The sequence below is a fragment of the Muntiacus reevesi genome, chromosome 1, assembly GCF_963930625.1.
Source record: "Muntiacus reevesi chromosome 1, mMunRee1.1, whole genome shotgun sequence".
Classification (NCBI taxonomy): Eukaryota; Metazoa; Chordata; class Mammalia; order Artiodactyla; family Cervidae; genus Muntiacus; species Muntiacus reevesi.
The window spans coordinates 86,453,423-86,468,039 of NC_089249.1; the positions used below are offsets into that span (position 1 = coordinate 86,453,423).

Below are 14,617 nucleotides of genomic sequence, written 5' to 3' on the forward strand. Positions count from 1 at the left end.
GAAATTCTACCTTATATCACCAGTGAGCTAAAATTAAATCTACTGGCAAAGTGTTGGTGAGGATGTGGACCAACAGGAATTGATGGTAGAAGCTGCATACTCAGAAACAGTTTAGCACACCTTAGTACAATTGAAAATACATATGCATACCTTGAAGAACTGACTCACAAGAAAAAACCCTGATGCTGGGAAAGATTGAAGGCGGGAGGAGAAGGGGACGACAGAGGATGAGATGGTTGGATGGCATCACTGACTTGATGGACATGAGTTTGAGTAAGCTCCAGGAGTCGGTGATGGACAGGGAAGCCTGGCATGCTGCAGTCCATGGGGGCGCAAAGAGTCCTATATGACTGAGCGACTGAACTGAACTGCATGCATACCTTGAAGTGACCCCATGGACCATAGAGTCCATGGAATTCTCCAGGCCAGAATACTGGAGCGAGTAGCCTTTTCCTTCTCCAGGGGATCTTCCCAATCCAGGGATCGAACCCAGGTCTCCTGCATTGCAGACAGATTCTTTCCTGGCTTGGCCATATGACCCAGCAATTCAGCTCCTAACTATGTACACTAGAGAAATTTGTACAGAAGTAAACATAAGAATATTCTTTTTCACCATTTTTTTTTTTTTTTTGCGACAGAAGTTGCAAAATAATGCTATGAACATAAAAAGTTTTAATAGTTGGTGGCTAAGCAAAACATGATAGCCAGTGGAAGGAGCATACATGAGCTCTGAAGTCAGTGATACGTGGCTTGAAATTTCAGTCTCATGTATGAGTTGTGTGACCATGGTCAATATCTCAATATCTCTGAACCTCAGTTTTCTCATCTGCAAATTGGAGGTAATCATATGCCTACCATATTGTGTATTATAAGGGGTAAATATATTAATGCATATAAAGCACTGAGCATAAATGCTAGCAACATTGTAGTTATCCAGTAAATTACAACTGTTATTAGTAATATTTTTACTATTGTTAAAAATGATAAGGATACATTTTATTTTTTCAGAGCCTTTTAGTTATAGCACATTTATTTATATACATTCATTTTTGATTTTTCACTATAGAATGCAAAATGATTAAAAGGGAACATGGCATTTTTTCACTCTGTTTTAGGGACAGAAAATATTTTTTGAAAAAAATTTGCAGGGGAATTCCCTGGCAGTCCAGTGGTTAGGACTCCATGCTTCCACCACAGGGGGCACAGGTTCAATCCCTGGTTGGGGAACTAAGATCCCACAAGCCATGTGGTATGGCAAAAAAAAATTTTTTTGCATTCAAAATCTTTCAAATACTGAAGCACATTTTTTTTCTCTTCCTATTATGACTTCAATAACAGCAAATTAGGTCAGTGGAAAAGCATGTCAAAAATGATTTTATAATTTAAAAATTATGCAAAATTAAAAACTTCTTTTGAAGAAATAAAAAAAAAACAATATGATTTTATCAAAAGTCAAAGGAAACCAAAACATGAAAATGTTAAATAACTTTATCAAGAAGTAATATCAGAAATGAAGTATCAATTCAGTTCAGTTCAGTTGCTCAGTCGTGTCCGACTCTCTGCGACCCCATGAATCGCAGTATGCCAGCCCTCCCTGTCCATCACCAGCTCCCGGAGCTTACTCAAACTCATGCCCATCAAGTCGGTGATGCCATCCAGTCATCTCATCCTCTGTTGTCACCTTCTCCTGCCCCCAATCCCTCCCAGCATCAGGGTCTTTTCCAATGAGTCAGCTCTTCGCATCAGGTGGCCAAAGTATTGGAGTTTCAGCTTCAGCATCAGTCCTTCCAATGAACACCCAGGACTGATCTCCTTTAGGATGGACTGGTTGGATCCCCTTGCAGTCCAAGGGACTCTCAAGAGTCTTCTCCAACACCACAGTTCAAAAGCATCAATTTTTCGGCGCTCAGCTTTCTTCACAATCCAACTCTCACATCTATACATGACCACTGGAAAAACCATAGCCTTGACCAGACGGACCTTTGTTGGCAAAGTAATGTCTCTGCTTTTTAATATGCTATCTAAGTGGGTAACCCAAGATTCTGCACATTAAATTATATCAGCAAGAAAACTGAATTAAGTAGCAGTAACCTTTAGCCCTCATGCTATGGCCTTCATTGCCTTACCTGCACAATGAGTGAATCATGTCATAACAAACCCTTGGAGTCCCTTTAACCTCCAGTGAAATTTCACTTCTATGTCTGAAGTCTTTGTAATGACCACCAGAACCACAGTCATCTTTTGCTCTTGGGAATTCCTGCCTGTACCCCACTATTTATCTTTCCAAACTGGTTATGACTGTGTCATCATGTTGTATCGTTCCTTTTATTTTCATAAGCGTATCTTCTCTCTCCAATTAGATTGGAGATACAGACCTTTTCTTACGTGCCTTTGGATTTGTAAGGTTTTGAGTGCAAAAAGAAAAAATATATATATTATCATCTTCTGTCCCCTAATAGCACCAAACATAGTGCTTTGCACCAAGTAGGAACAAAATAAATGCATAAGGATGATGACTGTCAGATTTTATTAAAAAAAAAAATAGGAGTAGCCATCCTAACTGTGGTAACATGGGTATCAGATTAGTGGATTCTGCTTCAAAAGCAATTTTGTTTGTTCTCCTTTGTTTCAGAAAGATGCTGTGAAGCGAATATTCTCAGGCATTCAGCCTACAGGAATCCCCCACCTCGGCAACTATCTGGGAGCCATTGAGAGCTGGGTGAGGTTACAGGATGAGCATGACTCCGTGATGTATAGTATTGTTGACCTACATTCCATCACTGTCCCCCAAGACCCAGCCATCCTCCGGCAGAGCATCTTGGACATGACTGCTGCTCTTCTCGCTTGTGGCATAAACCCAGAGAAGAGCATCCTTTTCCAGCAATCTCAGGTCAGCTTCTCAGATTGGAACTGAGAGAACTTTTATTTTCAGATTATTTGAGGAAAAAATTCAGTGGTTTATACAGCTCCTGTTTGTGGTTTTTTTTTTTTTTAGCGTTCAAAGGTGACTTCATAAAATGTAACTGTTTCATTTTCATTTTTCCTTGTGTTCATGTCATTGAGTATTATTATAATGCAATAATATTTTCAGCTTTTTCCTCAACTGTACTTGGTAAGTTTATAGTGCTTCATATACCAAAAGATTGTATCCTATTATTACTTCTAACTCAAGAATTGTTTTTCTATATTGGGTTGCATTCAAACTGATGAATTCATGCTGTTGACTAGTTTCCTGGTGATGAGGGATAGAATTTAGCAACTGATGGTTTTACGTAACTCCAATGTTGCTTTGCTGGGTATTGCATTTGGAAGGTCTATTGGATGATTTCTATTGTTCATTCTTTGTATAATAACTCTTGAGAAGATTTGAAAGAGCTAGCTGGGAAATTGGAAGACGATGTCCAGTGTCTTGAGTCCAAGCCAAGAAAGGCCTCAGAACACAGCCAGAATATTTGACTCATATCTTTACTATGGATGAATCAGTTTGCTCTTGGACAGGCAGATAACCTGGCCTAGAGACAGAGCACTTAAGAGACTCCCTAGCAAAGAAGATGAGAGTTTTAACTGAATCATGCTTTACATTACATGTTTTCTTTAACCTGATGACAAGTCCCAGCCAAGGAATAGTATGTTATATATGTTTTGGCATAATTTAACATGTATGCAAATGTGGTACGTGTTATACATGTGTACAACTCCTTTCTTGATCATAAACTTCTGACACTCATTTTTAGGCATATTTAATCACCCACAGAACTTAATATAATGATTCACACACAGCAACCATTTAAAAATATGTAATGAATGAGAAGAATATCTTCAAAAAAATAAATGCAGTTATCAACTTAAACTTGTTGCCAGCTTAGAGATAACCTGAAAGAATAATAGAATCTAATCATTAACGTGACTTTTTTTTTATCCCTTTATTATTTTTTTTCATTTATTTTTATTAGTTGGAGGCTAATTACTTTACAATAGTGTAGTGGTTTTTGTCATACATTGACATGAATCAGCCTTAACATGACTTTTAAAGGCAATTTACCTCAATTTCCTTTTTCACAGTTGGTTAGGAAGGCCTTCTTTATGTATGACTTTTCAGATTGAATCTTGGACAGATCTAATTGTTATCAAGAACTTGCTTATGTTTAGTAAACATCTGCCTTCCTGTAATTTTCAGCCACTCATTTAACTTCTCTCTGAAAATACATAATAAATAAACTCTGATTCCACATGACTGCTATTCCAATACTTGGAAGTATTGGTTGTGCATCATCCTTACCCTCCAGGTCCTTGTTCCATAGGACTTACCTTCTTCATACTAGCTGTCCTTAGATATCTCACCCTCTTGGTTGAGCTACCTCAGAAGTATTCCTACCTTTTCTCTGAAAAGATGGTGCCTCTCATATTTCATGCACCAATGTCTATCCAAACCCTTCGCACCCCTCTCTCACATTATAATTATCAGAGCCAGTTTTTGAGTCACCTAATGCATTTTCCAAGGCATACCATCTTCACTCCATCTTAGCTGTTTTTGATATAAGCTCTTTTGATCCTTATATGATACTCTTTTATTAAAGAATTTATTTTTATTAGAAGATAATTACTTTATAATACTGTGATGGTTTCTGCTATGAATCAACATGAATAGGTCATCGGTATGCTTATGTCCCCTCCCTCTTGAACATCCCTCTCACCTCCCTCCCCATCCCTCCCCTCTAGGTTGTCGCAAAGCACTGGCTTTGGGTTCCCTGTGTCATATAGCAAATTCCCACTGGCTATTTATTTTGTATATGGTGTTGTGTATGTTTCAATGCTACTCTCTCAAATCATCCCACCCTGTCCTTCCCGACTGTGCCAAAAGGCTATTCTTTAAGTCTGAGTCTCCTTTGCTGCCCTGCAAGTAGGATCATCAGTACTCTCTTTGGGGATTCCATCAGTTCAGTTCAGTCGCTCAGTCATATCTGACTTTTTTGTGACCCCATGTACTGCAGCACACCAGGCCTCCCTGTCCATCACCAACTCCTTCTTCAGCATTACTGGCCAGGGCATAGATGGATCACTGTGATATTGAATGGTTTGCTTGGAAAGGAACAGAGATCATATATACATGTTAATATATATATATATATATATATTACATATATACATGTTGATACATGACATTCATTTTTTTTCTTTCTTATTTACTTCACTCTATATAATGGCTCTAGTTTAATCCACCTTATTAGAACTGATTTAAATATGCCCCTTTTTATAACTGAGTAATATTCCATTGTGTATATGTACTACAACTTCTTTATCCATTCATCTGTCAGTGGACATCTAGGTTGCTTCCATGTCCTCGTTATTGTAAGCAGTGCTGCAGTGAACATGGGGGCACATGTGTCCTTTTCAGTTATGGTTTCCTCAGGCTATATGCCCAGTAGTAGGATTGTTGGATCATATGGTAGTCTTATTCCTAGTTTTTTGAAAGAAATCTCAATACCGTTCTCCATAGTGGTTGTATCAATTTTTAAAATTATATTCTATTTCCATAATTCTTCTAGGTGAAAATGTCCAGTCTCCACAAAGTAGCCACTTGTCAGACTGCTTTTTAAAGCAACTTTTAAAATTAAAGGTTTATGTACAACTGCATCCAATACTTGCACTTTGAGCTCGTAGCCCCAGAAGGAACTCTTCTATTTTAAATATGTTTTCTGTTGTAAAGAGTTTTTGGCAGTGACCTCCATAAATATATAAAAATTTGCAATTATTGAGGTATCTTCTTCCACATGGTATAGTGTTGTTCAAAATAGCAATTGAGAGAGTAACCCACAATATGGGGAGCTTTATAAGAACTCTTTCATAAGTGAGGGATAGTAAAATTCACCTTCCCTTTGGTTTTTTTATGTTACACAGTGAGCTCTCTGGTTCCCCAACTGATTGTAGGTCTAGGTCAGAGAGCGGAGGCAACTTGTGCCGCCTGTTTCCTCGGTGGCCTGTAAACTGTCTCACATGTCCCCTCCTACTATCCCTGACTTCAGCTCCCTTGGGGGAATTTCAATAGTTTGCCAGGTAAAATTTGAGAAGAGTACTCATCAGCCCATATTCCATAGTTTGTCACACAAAGACAGTATGAAAGGCCTCCTCAGATGTCTTTCTGTCCTCAAGACAGTCTTGGTCTGGGCCATTTCCTTCTTGAACTCAGGCAACCAACATTATTACAGCTCAATGGGTAGACTGGTTATTGTATCAGATTCTCTTTCCTGTTTAAAATATTTAATGAAGAAAACTTGAAGTATATTTGGAAGAGTAGGAGAATAGTATACTTTACCCCCATCATTTATTAACATTTTGTGATTAGTCTCTCCAATTTTGTTTTCTTTCTTTTTTTTAAATATACTTCTTCATGGTTATATTTGCCAATTTTATTTATTTATTTATTTGGCTATGCTGAATCTTCACTGTGGCCTACAGAGGCTTCTGGTTGCTGCATGCAGGCTTAGTTGCCCTGAGGTATGTGGGATCTTAGTTCCTGGACCAGGAATTGAACCTACATCCCCTGTTATTGGAAGGCAGATTCCTAATCACTGGACTACCACGGAAGATCCCATGTTGTTTTCCTTGCTGAAGTATTTTCTAACAGATATCACACATCATGACATTTTTTTTCATGCCCTAAATATTTTAGCATGCCTTTCTATAAACTCAGGAAGTTTTCTTACATAACCACAATAGTGTCATCAAACTTAACAAAGTTAATGATAATCCCATATTATCATCTAATACCCAGTCCATGTTCAAACTATTCTAGTTCTCCCAAAATGTGTTTTATAGTTGGCCTTTTAAAATGATGATCCAACCAAGGTCTACAAATAACATTTGATTATGGATCTTAAGTCTCTTGTTTTTCATGCCTTTTGATTTATTGATCATTTTATTTCTATAAAGTTAATCTTTCCTCATTTAAAACTTTTGAGTTTTGTGCTACCACTTTTTTCATGCCTTTAATATGTTAATCAGCTTTTCTTTTACTCACTATAAAATTAGCCTTTTTGGACATAAACATGAACCTTAATTTTCTTCCTAAGGCACTACTTTTGCAAGTTATTTAGACAGTTTCTGACTTACAGTGGTTAAACTTATGATGGTTTGAAAGCTATATACATTCAGTAGAAACTGTACTTTGAATTTTAGATTTTGATCTTTTCCCAGGCTGATAATGTGTAGAAGATACACTGTTGTGATACTGGGCAGCTCCAAGTCAGCCACAAGATCACCACGGTAAATGACCAAGACATAACCAATCTGTTTTCCACTTTGAGTACAGTGTTCAATAAATTACATGAGATATTCAACACTTTATTATAGTATAGGCTTTGTGTTAGAGCCCCTGGAGAAGGAAATGGCAATTCACTCCAGTATTCTTGCTTGGTAAATCACATGGAGAGAGGAGGCTGATGGGCTACAGTCCATGGGGTCACAAGAGTTGGACACGACTTAGCGGCTAAACCACCACCACCACCACCAGGGCTGATGTAAGTGTTCTGAGCATGGTTAAGCTATGATGTTGGGAAGGTTGTGTATATTGTATGTATTTTCGACTTGGGATATTTTCAACTTAATGGTGTGTTTATCAAGACGTGACTCCATTGTAGGTTGAGTACTCTTGGAGAGAGAACTTTATTCTGTCTCCCACCATGCCTTTGCCTCAGGAGCTGATGGCAGAGAGGCAGTACAGAGCCAGAGTTGACCTCCAGGCCCTGGACTACTAAATTACCCTTTCACTCCTGCCTCAGTCTCTCCAATCAATGGTCCATTCCCCACGTTGTAGCCATGTGCTCTTTCTACTTAAAATAAACCAGCACCTCTATCCTACCCTCAAGGCAAAAATCTAAACTCAGTTTCTAGAAAACCCTTCAATCATAAGGTCCCTGAGAACATCAGGTCAGTGTTTCTTCCATTCCACTACTTTTTATCCCAAGTTATTTTGTGTTCAAATGATCTGATTAACTTTTATCAAGAATTCTTTAAAGCAGAAGTTAAAATATTTTCTTGTTTTATTTTGAGAAAACTTGATAAATCAATTCTTAACTTATAAAACAGATAAATTAGAGATCAGTTATGTAATTATAACAAGGGCTTTTTTTAATATTGGGAATTTTGTAGTGCTTTTAAGCATTTAGTTGATCATAAAATATGATAGGAATTTAGAAAACAAAGTATTAGGAACCAGTGCCAGTTAAAATTGGTTATTTTTGCATTTGCACACACACAATTATTTACAAGTAAAAAGAAGAATTTTTGAAATTGTGAGTTAGAAAAGAAATTTTTTTTACATTATGTAAGTGTTCTTTTCTTGTTCATCTACTGTGTTAAGCAAAGTACTTACAGATAAATATAGAGACCAGTTCCCTGGGCCATTGTTGTCTACCAGAGTAAGTTCTAGTAATTGTTTGAAATAGGGAAAGAATTTAGCTATGTTGGGATGCTGATTTTATCAATTATTTTTATCTCCATTCCTTTGCATTCTTTCTCAGCAGTCTGACTGGAACGATTGAGACTTATTGAAGATTTTTCTCATTTTCTTTTTCTTTCTTTCCCACTGGCCTCTAGTCATGGTTCTTCCCCTAAAATATGTTTGCCATATGTGGGGAATTCTTCAGTGCCTCTCCTCTAAAAGGTGTGCCTATGTGCATGCGTGTGTGTGTGTGTGTGTGAGTGAGAGAGAGAGAGAGAGAGAGAGAGAGAGAGAGAAGACGCCTGTGTGTGTGCTTGGCAGAGCTTTCTGTCTGAATGCCAAAGTCAGTGGTCTTTTATTTCTAGCAGGCTTGAGTGCGGATCCAATCTGATTCCTGCAGCTGTCTCTGAGGTGCATGTCTCCACATCTCTAGTTGTTACTTTGCTTGGGATTTAGTCACCCTGCAGATGGAAGATAAAAGCTGGAGTTCATAGCTTTAGGCACTGGCTTTCTGCCAAGGCTAAGAGAAAAGGACAGCTTTGGCTATCAGACCTCCTGTTACAGAGGGACCGAAATAGTCCAGGGAAGAGTCCAGGGCAAAGAACGAAATCTGCAGCTTCAGAATGTGGCCTCCTTCTCTTATGAAAGCGAGGTTTGGTTTCCCAGGAAACAGAAATCAATAATAGTAATACAGGAAGGGGGACTATGAAGGAACCAATTTCCGAATGAGGGCCAACGGAACTGACTACATGAATCTTGGCTCAGTGAATACAAACAAGAGTTGTACCTGACCCATGGTGCTTGTGTTAGAGATACAAAGCCAAGGCCTAAACTAGGACAGGGAATCTCTTGTGTTTTCATTTATCCTCATAATTTTGGAAGCATGTTTAAGTATGTATTTATATTTGTTAAACTCTCAAGTTGTTTGGCCACTGACAACAGGTATACGTTCAACTCAGAAAGAAAGCAAACAAACCTCTATATGAGTCAATGGTCTTGAGGAATCTATTTATGAAATTGGCATTACTTCCAGAGTTTCCAGGGAGAGGCAGAGGTTCTAAATGACCCATGGAATAAATAATAAAGAGAAGTTAGGAAAATTATTAAAATACCCAAACGTCTCATGTTATTTCCTTCTCTAAAAGGTTTCCACTAATATCACTTCCTTGCCTAGATCTATACTCATGTGTGGTTTGATGAGAAGCTATTGTATTTGTGTTGCTTCCATCCTGGAGCCCAGAGTTAGGTCATATCTTAATTACACCTCCAAGAAGAGCTTTTTTACTATCAGGGCAATGAGTATAGGCTCTGAAGCCAGATACAGTTTGAATCTCACTGTGATCTCTTCTCATTGTGGCATACTGGGCAAGTTACCGAAGCTCTTTGAACCCCCTTTATAACGTCTGTAATAAGGATATTTAAATAATATGATGTATATATATGATTCCTGACAGATGTTAACTTTCTCTCTCACCTTACCTCACCACATACATACTGTCCCTAATCCAGGCTTCTTGATTTAAGGATGGAGTGCATTTGTAAGATGAAGATCAAATTAGTAACAGTGCCTCTCTTTATTCCCAATGACAAAATATTTTCACAAGAGTTTGTTATCAAGAAATATTTCAAACATTGAGAAGAGTTTGAGTATGGATGGCTGCTTTTTAAAATGCTAACCTTTTGGCATACTTGCTGAATGCAGTTTTTATTTTTTAAGAAATAAAACATTACAAGTATAGTCAAAACTGTTAAGCTCTCTCTAGTCTCTTCCTGCTTTCTGCCTCCCCAGAAAATGTGTGCGAACGTTAGTCACTCAGTCATGTCCGGGTCTCTGTGACACCGTGGACTGTAGCCCACCAGGCTCTTCTGTCCGTGGAATTCTGCTAGCAAGAATACTGGAGTATTTCTTCTCCAGGGGATCTTCCCAACCCAGGGATTGAACCTGGGTCTCCCTCATTGCAGGCAGGAGATTTAATCATTTTGCCTGCTGTATGATATCCCATTGTCCGGCTCTACCACAATTTATTTATCTATTGGTTGTTTTCCTGGCTAAAGATACTTGGATTTTTTTCAACTTTTTGTTACTGTGAATATTATTACAATGGGCATACTTACATATGTTTCTTATGCACCTCTGAAAGCCTCCCCAGAGGGAACCACTCTACTGAATTTAATATTCATCATTCCCAAGTACCTGTTTACATTTTTATTGCATATGATTTGGCCATAACAATCCATATTATTTCTTTTGTATGTTTTAGAACTTTACATAAATAGCCGCATGCTGCACATATCTTCCTGAATCTATATTTTTTGTATGCAGCATTAATTATGTGTTTGAGATTTAATCATTTTGATGGCTGTATGATATACCATTGTCTGGCTCTGTCACAATTTATTTAATTTATTGTTATTTTCCTGGCAAAAGATATTTAGATTTTTTCAAACTTTTTGTTACTCTGAATAATACTACAGTGGGCATACTTACATATGCTTTTTGTTCACCTCTGAAAGGCTTTTCTAGGTGTATTTACCCAAGAGTGGGATCACGAGGATATATGACATCAATGTTAGTGAATTATTGCCAGCTCAGTTCAGTTCAGTCACTCAGAAGTGACCAACTCTTTGCAGCCCCATGGACTGCAGCATGCCATGCTTCCCTGTCCATCAGCTTGCTCAGACTCATGTCCATCAAGTTCGTGATGCCATCCAACCATCTCATCTTCTGTCATCCCCTTCTCTTCCTGTCTTCAGTCTTTCCCAACATCAGAGTCTTTTCCAATGAGTCAGTTCTTAGCATCAGGTGGCCAAAGTATTGGAGTTTCAGCTTTTAGCATCAGTCCTTCCAATGAATGTTCAGGACCATTGCCCTTTAGGATTGACTGGCTTGATCTCCTTGCAGTCCAAGGAACTCTCAAGAGTCTTCTCCAATACCACAGTTCAAAAGCATCAATTCTTTGGCGCTCAGCTTTCTTTGCTGCCCAACTCTCACATCCGTACCTGACTATTGGAAAAAATATTCCAAGGAATATTGCCAGATTGCTCTCCAAACTGGCAATATTCCAAGGAATATCGCCAGATTGCTCTCCAAACTGGCATTCCAACTTCTGTTTCCACCAAAAGAAGAGTTCCCTTTGGTCTATGGCAATATTTGGTATAATTAGACATTATTTTTGCCATTATAAAAGATGGAATATCTTGTCTCATTGTTGTTTTAATTTGCATTTCTCTGACTACTGGTAAGGTTAAGCATTTTTTCATGGTTAAAACCTTTCGTTTTCTTCTGTGAATTACTTATTCACCCCTTTTTCCCACTTAAAAAATTGCATTTTTTTATTGTTTGTAGAAGTTATTTCTTTATGTATCCTAAATATTAATCTTTGTCTGTTTTACATTACCTTTTTTCAGTCTATGGCTTGTCTTTTTAAATTTGTAAATGCTGTCTTTTATTATATGGAAGTATTTATTTTAATGCAGACAATTCAGCCTTTGCCTATATGGTTTTGTGCTTCTGGTTGTCTTTTCAAGAAATTGTTCTCTGGCCTAATGTCATAAAGCTATTCTTATGATTATTTTCTAAATGTTTTAAAGTTTTGCTTTTCCCATTTAAGTATTATCTACAAATAAATCTTACCATCTTTAGATCATACACATTTTGGCAGATTTTATTTGCATTATTTAAAAAAAACCACATTTGAAATTATCAGCACAGATCATATCAGGAGTGTCTTTAAGTATTGGGAAGATGTCTAGCACATGTAATGGATGCATATTTTCCAAAATTCTAACTTTTGCTTGAAATCTGATGTTTTATCATTAGCAACACTTTTTGTGAATTTTCTTTGAGATTCCCATCTTCCCTTTTTTCCCTTGATGACTTTTGCTAGAGGCTACTCTGTTAATCTTTCTGGAGCACAGATTTGGTTTTGTGAGACTCTACCGTATCTTGGGCTTCCCACATGGTCTAATGGTAAAGAACCCACCTCCCATTGCAGGAGATATAAGAGACATGTGTTTGATCCCTGGGTCAGGAAGATCCCCAGGAGGAGGGCATGGCAGTCCACTCCAGCATTCTTGTCTGGAGAACCCCACAGGCAAAAGAGTCGAGGGCACCGTCTATAGGGTCGCAAAGAGTCGGACATGACCGAAGCAACTTAGCATGCATGCACTCGCTGTTGTATCTTTCTTTTCTATTTCCTTAGTTTTGTTGTTTCCTCTCTTGCTTCCATTGTCTTTGATGTTACTTTGTTGTTATTTTTATTAAGTGGACCTCATTAATTTTAGCCATTGTCATTTTCTAATATAAATGTAAATATTCTTTTCCTTGTAAGTACTGCTTTGTCAGCATCCACAAAGTTGCGATATGTAGTATTTTCACAGTAACTTGTTTGTGAATGACTTCTAGTTTGTTATTTCTTATTTGATCTGTGATTTATTTAGAAGCAGGTGTTTTAATTTCCAAATATATGACTCTTTTTTAAAAACCATTTTACCCATTTGAATGACTAAATTGAAAAATACTGATATGGCTAAGTTTTGGTGAGGATATAGAGCAATGTGAGTTCATACATTGCTATTAAGAGTATAAAAAGTCAGCTTCTTATAAAATTAAACAGATACTTATCATGTGACCCAGCAATTCCCTAGGCATTTACTCAAGAGAAATGAAAACATTGTCTACAAAATGACTTGTGCTTCCCTTGTAGCTCAGTTGGCAAAGAATCTGTCTGCAATACCGAAGACCCAGGTTCAATTCCTGGGTTGGAAAGATCCCCTGGAGAACGGAGTGGCAACTCAGTCCAGTATTCTTGCCTAGAGAATCCCGTGGACAGAGGAGCCTGGCAGGCTACAGTCCATGGGGTCACAAGAGTCAGACATGACTTAGTGACTAAACCACCACATAAATGTACATAATGTTTTTGCTTGCAGTAGTCCCAAAGTAAAAACAATACAAATGTCCATCAACAAATAAATAAATGATTGTAGAATATTCAAAGTGAAAGCTATTCAAATATTCAAAGCTATTCAAAGTGAAAAGTAGTATGTAACAATACGAAGGAATAGCAGAAACTTTATGCCGAGAGAAGCCTATGAGAGAATAATTGATATTATATACTAACATTATTTGATATTCTAGAACAGACAGAACTAACCCATAATAACAAAAAGCAGGTCAGTGGTTTCCAGGAGCAAGGGTGAGAAAGGGATGAAGAATTAACTGCAAAGTGGTATGAAGAAACTTTCAGGTGGCATTGAACTGCCCTGTGTCTTGATTGATGTGGTGGTTACACATGTGTATGGATTTATTAAAATTCCTAAGAACGAGCAGCTACAATGGGTCTGTCTTACTGTTTGTACATTATGCCTTACTAAAGTTTATTTAATGTTAAAAATTTTTTATAATGAGTAGGCACTTAGAATGTTGTATAAGTCAAAAGAACAAAAAGAGAAAAGCCCATGAAACTGTATGAGAACATTATAGATAGTTCAATGTAGTTGTCTTTCAGACATTTAAAATGATAAAGGCAAAGTAAATATGGTATGAAAATGTCATGTGAGCTTCGAGACACCTATTCACTATGTAACTAAAAAACAACTTGCTCACAAATTTAGTCAGTAAGCTAATTATTTGATATGTTGTTGTAACATGCTCCATAAACATCTTGTAAAACCAGCAAGAAGCACTGTGAAACCAAGTGTTGCAACTGTTGACCTCACTCCAAGGGAAGTATTAAAGAAAGAAGCTTTGCCTGAGATAGTGCTTTGAATTAGACTGACAAGATCTTTTTCTGCCAAGAATTTTAGGGAATTTCAGTTAAGAGATAAAAGAGTTTAAGAATATGAGAATCATCTTGTGATTTAAGACTTCCATCATTTTTGTTTGTTTTTAAATTATTTTTAATTCATGGTTTTCCTTGTTTAAATATTATTTATCCCAATCAAAACAGCAACAAATATATGTAGGGAGAGATACCTTTTAGAGACATATTTTGTACTTACTTGTTGTATATTACAAAGTAAAGAACACAAAGAACACAGCTCAGTGTTTGTTGGTTTTTAATGAAGCACGATGTGACCTCTGATTTACCTGTCCTTAGTCTTTTCTTCTTATACTTCTTTACTGCTCTGACTCATTGATGTATTGATTCCCTCATTCCTTTTAGGATTTTCTCTTGA

The 14,617-nt window shown here is 37.3% G+C and overlaps 1 protein-coding gene across 1 annotated transcript in view; it reads left to right on the forward strand.

The window, feature by feature from the left end:
* WARS2 (tryptophanyl tRNA synthetase 2, mitochondrial) overlaps window positions 1–14,617 on the forward strand; it is a 100,323-nt gene that overhangs the window by 44,809 nt on the left and 40,897 nt on the right. Inside the window, exon 2 of the mRNA XM_065906045.1 lies at window positions 2,633–2,890. Within this exon, the coding sequence (XP_065762117.1) occupies window positions 2,633–2,890 (258 nt within the window). The remainder of the gene's footprint in view (window positions 1–2,632; window positions 2,891–14,617) is intronic.